The following is a 16,285-nucleotide window of genomic DNA, read 5'->3' on the forward strand; positions in this document are numbered from 1 at the left end:
CATAATTTTTGGTTGAAAGCCAGACATGATTTATCAGCTAACAGGAACTGGCAGAAACAGGCCTTTTAGTGTGAGGTTTTGTGTTAGTATGGCTAGAAGTTGGGCTGTGTCTGATGCAGGTGCCAGAGGCTTTGCATTTCTCTAGTGTCCTTATTTATTCTGGCCTGTTGCCTTTGGGTTTTCCTAAGAATTCCTCCTTAGAATCTGTATCTTGCAGCTCTCTTAGCTGTTTTAATAACCCCTATTGTATGTTATTGTGTATTGTAATCATAATCTCCATTGGTGTGATTTAAAGTGTATGTGGGTAAGGGAAGTGTTTATCATCTTAGGATTATAGATCTCAGTCTTTTAGTGGGCCTGTGTCCTGGGGCTGTGACCTCACAAGTGTTTTGTATCCTTTTTCCCTCCTTCAGTGAGTAAGAAAGGCAGAGGGGCCTGGCGTGGGAGAAGTGCCCTTCCCTTTAGGTGGGATGAGGCTGTGGTGGTCTTTTGTCCTGGAGAGCCTTTGTTATGGAGTGTACTCTGGGTGTACTTCATAATGATTTATCTTCCTTTCCCCCTGCTAGAGCCAGAAGGGGATCTTTCTTGGCTCTTCACTGTGAGAACCTGGTGGGTTCCTAGAGGCACAGTCCACAGAATGACGGATCTATCTAAGACTGTGACCTTGCCCAGAGTTCTTTGCTCTCACGGCCCTCGTCTTCCAGCAGTTTGTCAAAGTGATAACTTAACTGTCCTGTCAGTTATGGCTCTAGCAGCTTTTCCTCCAGGGAAGCAGATCTTGCTGTGACTCTCCCAATTTCAGGGTAGCAGTTATCCTGTGACCTCAGTTCTCTGATGATTCAAGAAAAGTCACTGATTTTCAGTTTGTTCAGCTTTTTTTATGGTAAGGATGGAAGTGATGATTTCTAAGCTCTTTGCATGTTGGAGCTAAAACTACTAAGCTGAAATTTGAAAGGAGCAGCATATATATTCTGGGCAGAGTAGACATCTAGGGCAAAAGGACTTTGGTGTATTCAGGAAACTGAGAGCAGGCCAGGGTGAGGACAGGTGAGTGACATGAGAGGAGCCTAGGGAAGCAGAAGGGCTAGATCAGCTGGGGCTTCATCAGCCAGGTTGAAGACTTGAAGTTCTATGCTGAACGCAGTGAGGACCTGCTGGAGAGCAGGGAAGGGCATATCTGATTCCATTTGAAAGTTCCATTCTGGCTGCAGTGTGGCAGATGGATGGGGTAGAAAAGGATTGGAAGCATTAGATAAGAGTGCCTGTGAGAAGGCTATTGCGGGAGTCTAGGTGAGGCAGGGTAGCTTAGCCTAGGGTGGTAGTTATGGGCTTAGGGTGTGTTTGGAGACTTCGGATGGATCTGAGACGAATCAGTGACAACAGCCATGTCTTTGGGTGAGTGGTTGTGCAGCTCACTGAGATGGGAAGGTGAGGGGGACATGGGGGAGGAGGAGCACGGAGCAGCAGGGGTGGGCTTCTGCCTGTGACACACCCAAGATGGCAGTAGATCCCCGGGGACTGTCCAAACAGGTGTCTGTGGGTATGAAGTGTGGAGTTCCAGGGGTTGGGGAAATGGGTTTGAGAGTCACTGGCAGATACGTGGGATTTGAAGCACCACAGAGTAGATAGAGAAGGAAGCCCAGGACAGAGTGGGGTATTCCAGCATCTAAAGGGCAGATACAAGGAGGAGCTGGTGAAGAGGGAGTGCTGTGGAAGTCAAGAAAAGAAAGTGTTTCAAGGAGGGATAGAGTGGTTAGCTGTGGCCACAGGATTAGTGAAGTGTGATGAAAGCTGAGCAGTGCCAACATAGAGGTCATTGGTGACCACCTATAGAAGAGCCATGGCGGTGGGGCGGTGGTAGGGAGTGGTGGTGAAAAGATGGTAGTATGATTGAAGGGTAAAAGAAGCAATGTGAACTGAGGCAGGAGCAGCAGCAACAACAGACAACTCCTTAACTCCTCCTAGGATGTTTCTGGTGAGGGAAGCAAAAACTGGGCAGAACTAGAGGCCAATTTGGAGTCAAGGAGGATGATTTCTTTGCTTTCTTTCTTTGTTCTTTAAAGTTTATAATCCATAGGCTCATATGTTGCTCCTGGAGCAATGCATGTTCCTGGGTGCCCAAGGAGCACGATGCATAGCCTAGCATGTGGCTGACATGGTCCAGATTGTGGTCTTCAGTCCATACGCACCTCAATCCCTAAGTGGCCAGGAAGCCTGTAGCAGGAGGAGTGCACAGTGCATGCCCTGAGAGCTTCACACTGTCAGGAAGTGCCCTACAGGAGCAAGTCTGACTGTGTTTTAAACATACTCATATCACAGCAAGTTTTACCAACAGATGAGGAGGAATGTCTTTCACTCTTACCTTTATTTTTCATACTTCCTATTGAAGTTTTTATCTCTGTTATCATGCATTTAATGTCTAAGACTGGTGGGGTTGTTTTTAATGTGTTTTGGTTTTTTAAATGGCACCCCATTCTTGCTTAATGGATGACGTAGCTTCTTTTGTCTCTTTGAGGAAAGATATTAATAATAGTTTTTAAAAACTTTTCTTCTCACTGCACAACCTCTTTCCTCTGCTCTCCTTTTGTTTCTGTTTAAGATGAGACCCATCTGTCTTTTCTCAGGTGTCTGGTGATGCATGGTTGTCTGGTCATGTTTAATGGTGGGATTTATAATATTGATTGGAAGCACTGAGCATGTATGTGCGGCTCGTGAACTTGCTGCCGTGTGAGCTGATGCAGCCACCTGTTGGGAACCCATAGGTCATATGTTTGAGTGTGTCCTCTCAGGTTTCTCAGATTGCCCAGAGAAGACTCATCCACTCTCCGGTCTGGAGGGTGAAGGCCTGCCTACAAACTCTTGAAACAGAGTAGGGGACAGGGAATGTCTCAGACTTTACAGGTATGTGTTTACTTAATCCATGCATCTTCCAGGCAGAACTTCCATCCTCAGTTGTGCCTAAAGTCCCTGCTGCAGAGATTCTTTAGAAAATAAATTTCCAGGGGAAGAGAATAGGGGGAAAGTTTCAGGGATCTAATTTTTCCTTCTTATTTTTTTAATATAAAATCAGATATATTGAGTTATAATTTGCATAAAGCAAAATTTACTTATTAGTCGACAGTTCTGTGAGTTTTGACAGATGCGTTCATTATGTTGTAACTAACCACCACCATAATCAAGACATAGAACAGTTCTGACACCTCAAAAAATGTCTTCCTACCCCTTTGTAATCAGCCCTTCCTCCAACCCCCAGGCCCTGGAAACCACTGATCTGTTTTCTGCCCCTGTGCTTTTGCCACTTCCAGGATGGCATAAAACAGAATCATGCAGTATGTAGACTTTCATGTCTGGCTTTTTCCCTTAACATAATTCATTTGAGATTCTTTTTTTTTTTTTCTTTTTTTTGAGACAGAGTCTCGCTTTGTTGTCCAGGCTAGAGTGAGTGCCGTGGCGTCAGCCTAGCTCACAGCAACCTCAAACTCCTGGGCTCGAGCGATCCTTCTGCCTCAGCCTCCCGAGTAGCTGGGGCTATAGGCATGCGCCACCATGCCCGGCTAATTTTTTATATATATATCAGTTGGCCAATTAATTTCTTTCTATTTATAGTAGAGATGGGGTCTCGCTCTTGCTCAGGCTGGTTTTGAACTCCTGACCTTGAGCAATCCGCCCGCCTCGGCCTCCCAAGAGCTAGGATTACAGGCGTGAGCCACCGCGCCGGCGAGATTCTTCATGTTATTGTTTGCATCAGTTGTTTGTTTCTTTTTATTACTGAGTACTTTTCCATTGTGTGGAAGTACCAGTCTGTTTATCCATTCATCAATTGAGGGATGTTTGGGCTGTTTCTAGCTTTTGGCAATTATGAGTAAAAACACTATAAACCATTAGTGTACAGAATTTTCTGTAAACATAAGTTTTTATTTATCTTGGGTAAATACTTGGAAGTGAGATTGTTGAGTTGTATGATAAGTATATGTTTATATTTAAATGTATAGGAAACTGCCAAATTGTTATCTCAAGTGACTGTGCCATTTTAAATTTCCACCAGTATATGTAAGAATTCCGGTTGCTCCTCATTTTTGCTAATACTTGGTATTGTCAGATTATTTTTAATTTTAGCCATTTTAATAGGTGCATAGCGGTATCTCATTGTGGATTTAATTTGCATTTTCCTATTTTTTGAAATATTTTGCCCATTTTTGTTGAGCTGCTTTGTCTATATTGAGTTTTCAGACATGTGTATGTATGCTGGGTTCAGATCCTTTATCATATATGTGTTTTGCAAATGTTTTCCCCAGTCTAGTGGCTTGTCTTTTCATTGTCTTAACTGTATCTTTTGAAGAGCAGATTTTACAAATTTTGATGGGGCTTGTAAATTTTCTGGTATGGGTTGTGCTTTTGGTTTTGTATTTAAGAAATCTTTACCTAACTCAGGGTCACAAAGATTTATCTCCTGCTTTCTTCCAGAGGTTTTATAATTTGGGATTTTACATTTAGGTCTGTTACTAATTTTGTATAATTTTTATATGCAAGGCAAAGTATAGATTGAAGTTCTTTATTTTTGCATATAGATGTTCAGTTTTATGAGCACCATTTGTTGGAAAGGCTGTTCTTTTTTTATTTAATTGCCATTACATCTTGTTGAGAGCTGTGGATCTGTTTATGGATTCTCTAATTTTGTTTCATTTATCTCTGTGTCTGTCCCTTCACTAATACCATACTGTTTTGATAAATGTAGATCTTGAAATCAAGTACTGTGATTCCTCCAACATTTTTCTTTTTCTAAGTTGTTTTGGTTGTCCTAGTTCCTTTGCTTTTCCAAATAAATTTGAGAATCATCTTGTCAATTTCTGTGAAAATTTCTACTGGGATTTTGATTGGGATTGCATTGAATCTATAGATCAATTTGCAGAGATTTGACATCTTAACAAGATTGAGTCTTCTAGTCCCAAAACATGGTACATCTTTCCATTTTTTGGAGTCATCTTTGAATCCTTACATCAGTGTTCTGTGGTTTCCAGCATACAAATCTTGCACATGTAAGGTTTATACTTAAGTGTTTCATGTTTTTGATGCTATTGTAAATGGTAGTCTTATAAAAACATTTGATTTCCAATTTTTTATTAGTGTGTGGATACAAGTGATCTTTGTATGTTGACCTTGTATTCCTCAACCTTGCTAAACTTAGTTAGTTCTAGTAGCTTTATAATGGATTCTTTGGGGTTTTATGAATAGACAGTCATGTCATCTGCAAATAGAGATAGTTCTAACATTCCAATCTATAAGCCTTTTATTTCTTTTTCTTGCCTTACTGCATAGGCTTGGATCTTTAGTATGATTTTCAATAGTGGTGGTGAGGATGGACATCCTTGCATTGTGCCTTATCTCAGAAAAGAAGCATTGTGATGTTAGTGGTGTATTTTTTGTAGATGCATTTAGTCTGGTTCAGGATATTCCTTTTTATTCCTAGTTTGCTGAGAGTTTTTATTATGAATAGGTGTTGAATTTTGCCAAAGCCTTTTTCTATATTTGTTGAAAAGATAATTTGGTTTTTTTCTGAAGAAGAAAATCATTGTTATGGTAAGTGACATCAATTAATCTACAAATGTTGAAACCAACCTCGTATGCCTATAATAAATATTGGCTATGAAGTATTACCCTGTTTAGATATTGCTTGATTTTGTTTGCTAATATTTTCTTTAGGATTTTTGTGTCTATGTTCATGAGGGACATTGGTCTGTTCTTTTCTTGAAATATCTTTGTTTAGTTTTGGTGTCAGTATAATTCTGGCCTCATAAAGTTGAGACTTATATCCTCCTTTTCTATTTTTTTTGAAAGAGTTGTGTAAAATTATTATTTCTTCTTTAATTATTTGCTGGAATTTGCTAATGAAGCCCTCTGGGCCTGGGTTTTTTTTTTTTTTTTTTTCATTATTCAAACATTTTTAACTATAAACTTAATTTCTTTAATAGATATAGGACTAATTCATCTTTTATTATTATTCTTTTTTTTGAGTGATTTGTTACAGTTTGTGTCTTTGGACTTGGTCCATCCCATTCAAATTATAAAATTTGTGGGCACAAAATTATTCATAATATTCCCTTGTTATCTCTTTATATAATGTTTGTAATTTTTGTCTGTCTTCTCTCTGTCTCACTTGTCTCTGTCTTTGTTTCTCTCTCTAAATTAGTCTGGCAAGAGTTTTTATCAATTTTATAGATTTTTAAAAAGGGTCAGCTTTAGGTTTTATTGATTTTTTTTTTTCAATTGTATTTCTTTCCGCAATTTTATTTTTTCCCCTTTCGCACTTTTTAGGTTTGATTTACTCTTTTTCTGATATTTTTAAGGGGAAAATCCAAGATAATTAATTTGAGACCTTTGTTCTTTTCCAATATAAACATTTAATGCTATAAATTTCCCTCAGAATCACTGGCTTACCTGCATCCACAAATTTTGATAATGTTGTGTTTTCATTTTTACTGCATGAACAGTATTTTCTAGTTGAAAATACTAAAATACAAAAATACAAAATACAAAAAAATACAAAATACAAAAATACTAAAATACAAAATCCTTTATGGCTTCCTTTTTGATCCATATATTATTTAGAAGTGTGTTATTTGATCCAAATATTTGGGAATTTTAAGACGTTTTGCTGTTATTTATTTATTTGTTATTTCTCATTTATTCCTATGTGATCACAGAACATACTTTGAATTCTTGTAAATTTTTTGAGATTTGTTTTGTGGCCCTGACCATAGACTATGCTGGTGGATGTCCAGGGGGCATTGGAAGGAATGTCTTCTGCTGTTGTTGGGTTGAGTGTTCTTTTAATATAAATGTCAGATCAGGTTGGGTGATAGTGTTGTTCAGGTATTCCATATCCTTATTATTTTCTTTCTTCTATTTTTAAAATCAGTAATGGAAATAAGAGTGTAAAAGTTTCTAACTTTAATTTTGAACATGTTTATTTGCCCTTGGAGTCCTAAGATGTGTTGCTTTGTGTCTTTTGGTGTATTGCCCTCTTTATAATTATGTGATGTCCCTTTTTATCCCTGGTAGTATTTCTTGTCCTGATGAAAATATAGGAGCTGCAGCCTTCTTTTAATTAGTGGTTGTATGGCATAACTGACGCTTATACTGTTTTCATTTAATGTAATTATAAAATATAGAAATAATGCTAATTTCTTTTTTTCCTCTTTCTTGTCTGATACTGGATTTAGTATTTTAATATCTCATTTTATCTGCAGTATTAGCTTATCACTTACATTTAAAAAATACTTTTTTATAGTATTTGCTCTAGGGTTCACAATGCAATCTTTTATCTCAGTACAGTCATACATCATTTAACAATGGGGACACATTCTGAGAAATGCATTAGTAGATGATTTTGTGATTGTGGGAACATCTTAGAGTGTACTCACACAAACCTAGATGGTCTAGCCTACTATGCACCTAAGCCATGTTGCTGTGCAGGTTTGTAGCCTAGTAGGATTTGTGTATCTAAGCATAGAAAAGGTACAGTTAAAATATGGTACTATAATCTTAGGGGACCACTGTCGTATATGTGGCCAATTGTTGACTGAAACATCATTATGCAGCGAGCGCATGCTTACCTTTAAAAAACAGCATGCTGTGTGTTTTACCATCTGTCAATCATATTTATTTCAAATTCCCTTTCTGATGGGTTGTCTCTTTGTCTGGCTACGTTGATTATCATTTGATAGCGGGCCTTTTGTTTCTCTTGCTCTTTCATTATAATTTTTTTTTGGAATGTTGGACATTATATGGAGCACAGTAGAGCAGGATCAACAGACTTTTCTGTAATGGGCCAGATAGGAAATATTTTGAGCTTTTAGGGCCACATATGATCTCTGTTGCATATTATTCTTTCTTTTTTTCCTTTAGGAAAATAACCCTTTAAAAATGTGCAAACCTCTTTGTTTGTAGCCTGTACAGAAATAGATCATGGGCTGCATTTGGCCTGTGGCCATAGCATATCTACCTCTGCAGAGGTAGGTAGGTAGTTTTGCACTTGGGAGTGTCCACACCTTTTGTTCCACTGGGCTGTCAGTGTGGGAGGTTGAGCTGGGTTTGGGGATACATTCTTAGAATGTATCCCTGTTGTTAAATGATGTATGACCGTTTTGTTGTTGCTGTGGTTACCTTCCAGTCCCACTGGCTGCAGATTCCTCTCTCCTTTCCTGTGCTTAGGCTGAGGGTGGAGTTGCCAGAGTGTCTTATTTATTTATTTATTTATTTAATCAATCATATTATGGAGGTACAAATATTGTTAGGGTTACAAATATTGCCCCTGCTCCCCCTCCCCCCATGTGTCCAATCCCCCAGTGGTGTGCATGACACATGTTATGGAAGCGTGTCTTTGCCTTTGGCTTTTGGCCTTCCCTCTGTGCCCGTGGTGCTCTGTGTCTTGGGCAAGCCTGTACTAGAAAAAGTCTCCCGCCCCACCCAAAGAGGAAGACTCTGTGGTCTGGGCTCAGGATGGTTTGGCACCATCCCCCAGGGTAGAGCAGTTCCTTTTATCCTGCCCCAGCCACAGCGGTCTCCCCCTCTTGTTCTGTAGGGAGAAGCCTCTGGTCTGGGCGTGAGGTTGTGGCAGCTCCCACTGAAGGATTTAGTCCACTCCTCAGTCCTCTTACTTCTTAGCAGGTTTTTTGTTTTTTTTTTTTTTTTTTAAATAAATGTACTAAGAAAGAAGTGCTGTTTTTTTCCAATTATAGTAACCAATCAAAAAGTAAATTAATGGCATGTTAAAGGTTCCCAATAGAGAAAGAGGGTATTAATAAATGGTAAGGAGAGTTGGCTCCGCTCTGGTTAAGGATTATAGTTTGGGTGCGGCTGTTGTTTTGGCTCAGCTGTTCTTTAGTGGTTGCTACAGTTAAGCAGGGCTATCAGGCTCTGTAACTCCTGGGGACATTCACGTGGAAAATAAACAATGTGAATATTATAGCCTATGACTCAGTGGCCCTGAATAGATGCTGTATCTCTATGTGGTCTCTGAAAGGTTTGCTGTAGTTAGAATGAAAATGAAGTAATACCTTTTAAAGCAATCTTATAAGTGGACAGAATTATAACAAACATGGAAAGCCCTCATATTTCTAGTTCTGCCTTTTAAAATTATATGATTGTGAGTACTATTTGGATATGATGACTACTAAATAGACAATTATTGAATTTTGTCACACTGCTTTTATGAGCTAAGCTTTTACGTTAAGAAGCTTTGATGTAAAGCTCACTTTGTTTCTGGGTTAGCTCATAGTTTTCTAAACTGTCAAATCTGACGTTCAAAAAGGCTGAGAACCCCTTGAGGGGCAGGTTCCCTTCGAAGGTTTCATTCTAACTGGAGGGGTCGCCTCTTTCCCCAGACCCAGATGCAGAGGTGTGCCTTCACGTGTTACGGCTTGTCCAGTCCGTGGTTCTGGAGCCAGAAGTCTTCTCCAGGTCGGCTTCTGAGTTCCGGAGCTCCCTGCCCCTGCAGCGCATCCTGGCGATGTCCAAGAGCCGCAACCATCACCTGCAGACAGCCGCCCAGGAACTCCTAGAAGATCTCCGCGCTCTGGAGCATAATGTGTAGGTGCGCTCTGCCACCTAGGGGTTTGGTGAAAATGCCAGTGTCCCTTCCCCTGCCCAAGTCCCTCATTTTGTATTCCAAAACCGTCACCATGTGCCATGTGTTAGAGACGGCAGAATGCCATTGACTAGAGATGGACGTAAGTTTTTATATATCCCACATCACTTCCTCCTGGAAGTGAAAGTACTTGGGGTGGGTGGTTACCTTGCCAAAGGGGAGGCCATAAAAGAATCCATCCTTCTGGAAAGGTCTATACTACCAGGAAGAGGGCTTCCTCTGAGTAGTTCCTCACTGCTCAGCAGACTGTCCATGACCTATAGGCTTACCCATAAAAATGGGAGGTTAAATAACCATCTACCGCACTGGTCAGCATTTTTCTGAGATACCGTTCTTTAAAAAAACATTCTTTCTCTAGTAATTATAATTAATCCCTCCAAAATGCAGGTTTACCTTTAGGACATTTTGGTGAACCTACTATTTCAGATTACATTGGACATTTTAGTTCTATACTTTTTGTACCTCTTTTATTTTTGAATAAAGAAAATCAGAGAGTTGGTGTGTGACAATTGCTTTCTGAAATACAAACTTGTTATTGGGTAGTTGCTCTCCTTTGTGTATTATAGTGATACGGAAAATGTCGGGCACCGGGACGTGGCCGCTTGCCACCTACCAGTAGCTACGCAGCATACATATATAAGCTGTGTCTGTTGTGCATGGCATTTTAGAATAACTTTAATTTTCTTTTAAGCGGGTTTTTATAGGCAGTGTGCACTTTGTGGCTGAGGCTGAATGAGGAGTGTAGAGGAAGGCATGGTTGCTTAGATTTCATGAGCCAACATATTGTGGAGCACTATACTAGCTCATCAGAGCCAGAGGAATGTTGCAAAAGGCAGTTTAAAATCCATGGAGGCAGAAATCAGCCCATCTGTGCTGTGTGGTTCTGTGGGTCCTGATTATTGGCTAATAAAATTGAGGATGTTGTGTTTTCATACTTAATCTATCTGGATATCATAGTCTTTTTGGTTGTTATGTTTAATAAAGTAATGGGGGATGAATTAGTGTAATTAGTTTGTGCTGCCTCTAGAACTACAGGGTTTCTTCCTGCCAAAGATGGGGTCTGTGGTGTACAGAGATGCGTTAACCTGGGCCAGACCCCTGAGTGTTGTGTGGTTTAGCTAATTAGTAGGTGGATGTGATTAAGAGGGATTAATTTTTTTCTCCTGATTTTGAAGTCCTAAGGGATAGCAAGAGTTCTTAGGAAAACTCCTTCAGGAAGAAACATGACAAATACATGTTTTGAGTGTATATCAAGGGAAAAGTACGTAAGGTCAGTTTTAAGGAGTGACCTGCCTCTCTGATATTTCTGCTCTTCATAGGAAGGCTAACAGGAAAACATAGGTTCTTTAATTTTCCACATCTAATGATCTAAAGAAAATCCACTGACTTAAAAAATATATACATAAAAGCATGCACTTTACAGTGTTTGAGGTCTCTTGTGAATTTTAAAATCAGAGATAAAAGCAGTAAAATAGTGCATATATTTTGAAATTTAATTTTGACAGAATTCCTCTTGTATTAAGTTCAGCAACACTTTTTCTCCTTGGCACTGTCAGTTTGCATGTAAAGGTGTTCAGCCTGGCAGGCTAACAGTCAGACTTCACCTCCTCCCTCCCTTTCTCCCAGGTGGGTCAGAGCAGGTCTCTTGCCATCTGCTTGCTCGCTAACCATCTAATCTGCATTCTCTCAAGTCTGAAAAGAGCAAACCTCGTTAAGATGCAGAGTCGTTATGGATGGCTTTGGAGACCTGTGTCTCCCTGTGCCCAGACTTGGGCTAAGTCTAATGTTACAGAATTCTTATCACTCCAGATATTTATAAAGCCCTGTGTCCTTCATTTATTCTAGAGAATTCTTAACTGAATTACCAAGATCACAAGTCTGGATCCACGAGAAAATCAGACCAAGGCTGGAAGTTAGATCATGGTCAAGGAAAGATTTTAACAGAGGTTGTAGATGTGCCCATTACATTGATTCTGCTGGACCTGCCATTGCCTATATTGCCATGACATTGATATAAATGGAAAAGATTGATAAATGCTTTTGCAGACTCGATAATTTTCTGAGAAGTCCTGGAGTTGAAATTGCTCTATTATTTTCTGCCATGGTGTAGATGCTTAGACTACCTCAGTAGGACTTCTCCGGCCAGTGTAGGATCTTAGATATAGACCCTCGTATAGTGTAGGACACAGTATAGGACGTCACCATCACAGAATATGGTGTAAACCCATTGGAAAGTCTTTGGGTGCTTTTTGAGTCCAGGCTCAGGTGAGGAGGGCAAGAGAGACTGGTACACCTCTATCTTCAGAAATTGTTTCTCTGCTCTGAGAGTATACATATTTAGATTTATCTCCAGATGTAGAGTAAGAAATTGGAGTCCCTTGAATGTGTTAGTGCATGCTATAAAATGAAAACTGTTGTTATTATCTTGTACCTAACATAAAATTTACCATTTTAACCAATTTTTAAGTGACAGTTAAATACATTCTTCATGTTGTGTAACCATTGGTATTGTCTATTCCCAGAACCTTTTCTTCTTCCCAAACAAATTCTTTATTCATTATATAACTCCCCATTCCCCACACTCTTGTCCCCCAGCCCCTGGCATCTTCTATTCTACTTCTGTCTCTATGAATTTGAATACTCTGGGCACCTCATATAAGTGGAATCACACAATATTTATTCTTCTAGTCTAATTTATTTCACTTAGTAATATGTCCTCAAGGTTCATCCTTGCACATATGTCAGAATTTCATTCCTTTTTATGGCTGTACAGTTCATTGTATGTATGAGCCACATTTAGTTTTCCCATTCATCTGTTGTTGGACACTTAGGTTGTTTTTACCTTTGGGCTGTTGTGAATAGTGTTGCTATAAACATTGAGGTACAAGTAAGTATCTCGTTGAGTCTCTGCTTTCAGTCTTTTGGGTGTGTACCTAGAAGGAAAATTGCTGAATCATGTGGTAGTTTTGTGTTGAACTATTTGAGGAACTGCCAGACGGTTTTCCACAGCAGCTGTACCATTTTACATGCCCTGGCAGCAGTGCTCAGGGCTTGCCGTTTGTCCATGTACTTGCTCACGCCTTTCACTTTTCTGTTTTATTGATGGCAGCCATTGATAGTGGATGGAAGTGGGATCTCGTTGTGTTTTTGACTTAGTTTCCCTGATGACTAATAATGTTGAGCATCTTTTCACCTACTTTTTGGCTATTTGTCTATCTTCTTTGTATATTTAATAACATTTTTATTTTGTTTTCTTTTACGTTCACTTATGTACTATGCTAAGTATATCTTCTTTGAATAGAGAATTGTCTATTCAAGACCTTTGCCCATTTTTGTATTGGGTTGTTTGTTTTTTGTTGTTGAGTTGCAGGTGTCCTCTCCTTATTATAGATATTAACACCTTATCAGGTATATGATTTGTGGAAATTAACTTCCATTCTATGGGTTGTCTTTTCATTCTTTTAATAGTTTTCTTTTTTTTTTTTTTTTTTTTGAGACAGAGTCTCACTTTGTTGCCCAGGCTAGAGTGAGTGCCATGGCGTCAGCCTAGCTCACAGCAACCTCAAACTCCTGGGCTCAAGTGATCCTTCTGCCTCAGCCTCCCCAGTAGCTGGGACTACAGGCATGTGCTACCATGCCCGGCTAATTTTTTCTATATATATATTAGTTGGCCAATTAATTTCTTTCTATTTATAGTAGAGACGGGGTCTTGCTTTTACTCAGGTTGGTTTCGAACTCCTGAGCTCAAAGGATCCACCCACCTCAGCCTCCCAGAGAGCTAGGATTATAGGCGTGAGCCACCGCGCCTGGCCTAATAGTTTTCTGTGATGTGCAGGAGTTTTTAATTTCTATGAAGTCCATTTTATCTACTTTTTCCTTTGTTGCCTGTGCTTTTGGTATTGTACCCAAGAACATTATCATTATCAAATCCATGGTCATGAAGATTTTTCCCTGTGTTTTTTCCTGAATTTTATTGTTTTATCTCTTTAGGTCTTTGATCCATTTTGAAGTAATTTTTGTATGTGTTGTAAGATAAGGGTCCAGTTTTATTCTTTTCCATGTGAATATCCAGTCTCCTATTGCCATTTGTTGAATTTTGTAATTATTATTTGAAACTATTATCTCAGAACTCAAAAATTCACATATACTGTGCTCACCATATTTTAAAATTATTTGGTTTCATGAATAGTCTTTATTGTAAGGATTTTAGATTGTTCCAGTTGAGCTCCTTGAGTTGCTGCCTTTCCCACCATAAATGTGCATTTACTGCCCTTAGAACATACTTAGCAAAAAATGGCTGTCAATTAGAAAAATGACTCCCACTCATATAGTCTGTTATATTTTTTTAACTGACAAAGGCATAATTGCAGATCAGCTCTTTAGAATAAAAGGTTTTATGCAAAATACTACTATTTCAATGTCTAGGAATAGTCCAAGCAGCAGGAAGAGAGGTGCAAAGGCCTCGTGAGCACTTGCTTGGTACACACTTAAAGGCAGAAGGTAGCATCTGGGCATGGGCCATAGGAGACTTACGACTTATTTGTATGATGGCAAGTTGTTGGAGGGCTGGGGCAGGTGCAACATCTGATTTACATTTTAACATATAAAAAAAATTAACTCTGCCTTTAAGATTATTAGATGGCCACACTGTCTGACTGTAGTCGTGGAGTCCTCCCCAGCCCATCCCCTCAGATGGCAGTATGGGAGTTCTCACTGGATGCTGTGCCCGCCAGGTGCTGTACACATGTGTGGTCCTTCCCGCACAAGGGACAATGTGGAGGTGATAGTTTCCTGCCAGATGGGGGCATGCCATCGGCCTACCTGGGAGGAAAGTGCCTCCTACTGCCAGCTGGATGGCTCCGCCTGCCCTTGGTTGCTCCTGCCAGCAGGCGTTTCTTCAGGTCGTGCCTCCTGTCTGCTCGCCCCTTGAATCACCAACCCTAGATGGTGGTTCTCATTGTGAGGGAGTGATGGGCCCCTTTGGAATCTGAGAAACCTTCTCTACACAAAAATGCATGGAAGCACATACCCACTGTTTCATATGCATGACAAGGCGCTTCAGCACTATCATGCTTTCTGTGAAATCAGAACACTTCCCATCTTAGTGACAGCCCTGGGGCTGGGCACAGAGCGTTGGCTTCAGGGCCTACACTTGACTCGCGTCAGCTAACTCAGTCCTCACGGCCACCTCCTTGAGTTATGTTATGTTATCACCAGCTTCACCTGCAGGTGAGGACTCTGGGGCCCCAGTGGCAGAGCTGTAATTTGAATCTATAGTCACGATGCAGTGTCACCTCTCTTTCCCTGGGTCTGTGTCCTCATCTGGGGTTACTTGCCTCCAGACCAGTGTCTGTCCTGCTGCTGGGCACTTGCATTCTAGTGACTAGCTGTTTAACCCCTGGTAGAGGGTCTGTAGCCTCTCAGGCCAGCATGCTCTGCTGCCATCAGCAGACCCAAGGGATCTAGAGCGAAGGAAGGAAGTGGGGGCAGCTCTTCCCACTCCCTCCAGACTGGTGTTTAGACAGCACATGTTGATGCACACCAGTCTCCTGTGGCTACCTGATCACATGATAACATTTAGAAAAATAGGGAGAGACATAGATTAATCATCAGTATTAAAAACATTGATTTTTAAAAGGTTCTGTTCAGTATCCGCAGCAGCTTATAAAATTAACATTTATTCCTGTCTCAGTGAGCCGCTAGTTCATGGATCACTACAACCTGTCTTAACCTTTGCTTAGAATAATTGAATATTTCTCTCTTTCAGTCCGTCTTTGAGATTACGTAGAGCTGAGACACACCAGGGCAGGAGCAGGGCAGATTTTCCTCCCTGCTCCAGGCCAGAAGGCCATCACGGGCACTGCCAGGCTTGGAGATAACAGGGCCGGTCCACTCAAGGTGCCCCCTGCCCTGGGCAAACCCCTCACGCTTACAGGCTGTGGCCCTGGACTGCTGTGACTGAGAAGAGGCGCTGAGGGGCAGGGGCACCCCATTAACAGCCAGCGCTTCTGCTCTTTTTTCTTCAGCTAAATGCCAATAGATGAGAAATAAAGGAGTGGCTGAGGCTTAGAAGAGATTACAGAGTAGGGCAAGCATAAAATTCACAAAATGTACCTTTTTCTGGAACCTGAAGCTTACCCTTAAGCACCAAAGCTGTTTTTTGAGAGAGCTGTTTTCATGGAAATCCTTAAAAAAAACTTGTCACACCCTTGCTGCCTTTATACATTGTGCTTGGAACATTTTACTCTTCTTGATGAACTGGTGTCCTTCCCTCCACCACGCTCAGCCAAGGAAGTACGTTTTCCAGAATCCTAGTGCTACACTTTGGCATTTAAGCACGCTTCCTCCAATTATGCGAGTAGGAGGGTGTTTCTTGAGTTTGGATGAAATTTCTTACCTCTGTGTACCTAAAGATTCTGTGAAACTGATCGTAAAGGGAGTGGGGGTGTGTATACTTTGGCTTGTATCTCTGTTCCTCAGAAGTAGTTTAGGTTTGGTTCTGAGCAGGTGTCAGGGAGTGAGCACCCAGATGTCCCAACTGAGCTGTGTCCGGTTGAGAACAGCAGCCTCTGACTGTGTGTGCTATGTTTCGGGTGTGTTTGTGTGCGAGTGTACCATGTTTGGTATGTATGTGTGCTG

At 40.6% G+C, this 16,285-nt stretch overlaps 1 protein-coding gene across 8 annotated transcripts in view; it reads left to right on the forward strand.

The window, feature by feature from the left end:
• Positions 1–16,285, forward strand: part of HSF2BP (heat shock transcription factor 2 binding protein) — a 175,582-nt gene that overhangs the window by 107,625 nt on the left and 51,672 nt on the right. For 7 of the 8 annotated variants that reach the window (XM_075999781.1, XM_020284678.2, XM_012779088.2 and 4 more), the window contains one exon: positions 9,384–10,144. In XM_075999781.1, coding sequence (XP_075855896.1) covers positions 9,384–9,592 — 209 coding nt within the window. In that variant the 3' untranslated portion in view covers positions 9,593–10,144. Of the gene's footprint in view, positions 1–9,383; positions 10,145–16,285 lie in introns of those variants that run through there. The other variant, XM_075999728.1, reaches the window with a different exon arrangement.

This window comes from Microcebus murinus, chromosome 1 (assembly GCF_040939455.1).
Source record: "Microcebus murinus isolate Inina chromosome 1, M.murinus_Inina_mat1.0, whole genome shotgun sequence".
NCBI classification, from domain to species: domain Eukaryota; kingdom Metazoa; phylum Chordata; class Mammalia; order Primates; family Cheirogaleidae; genus Microcebus; species Microcebus murinus.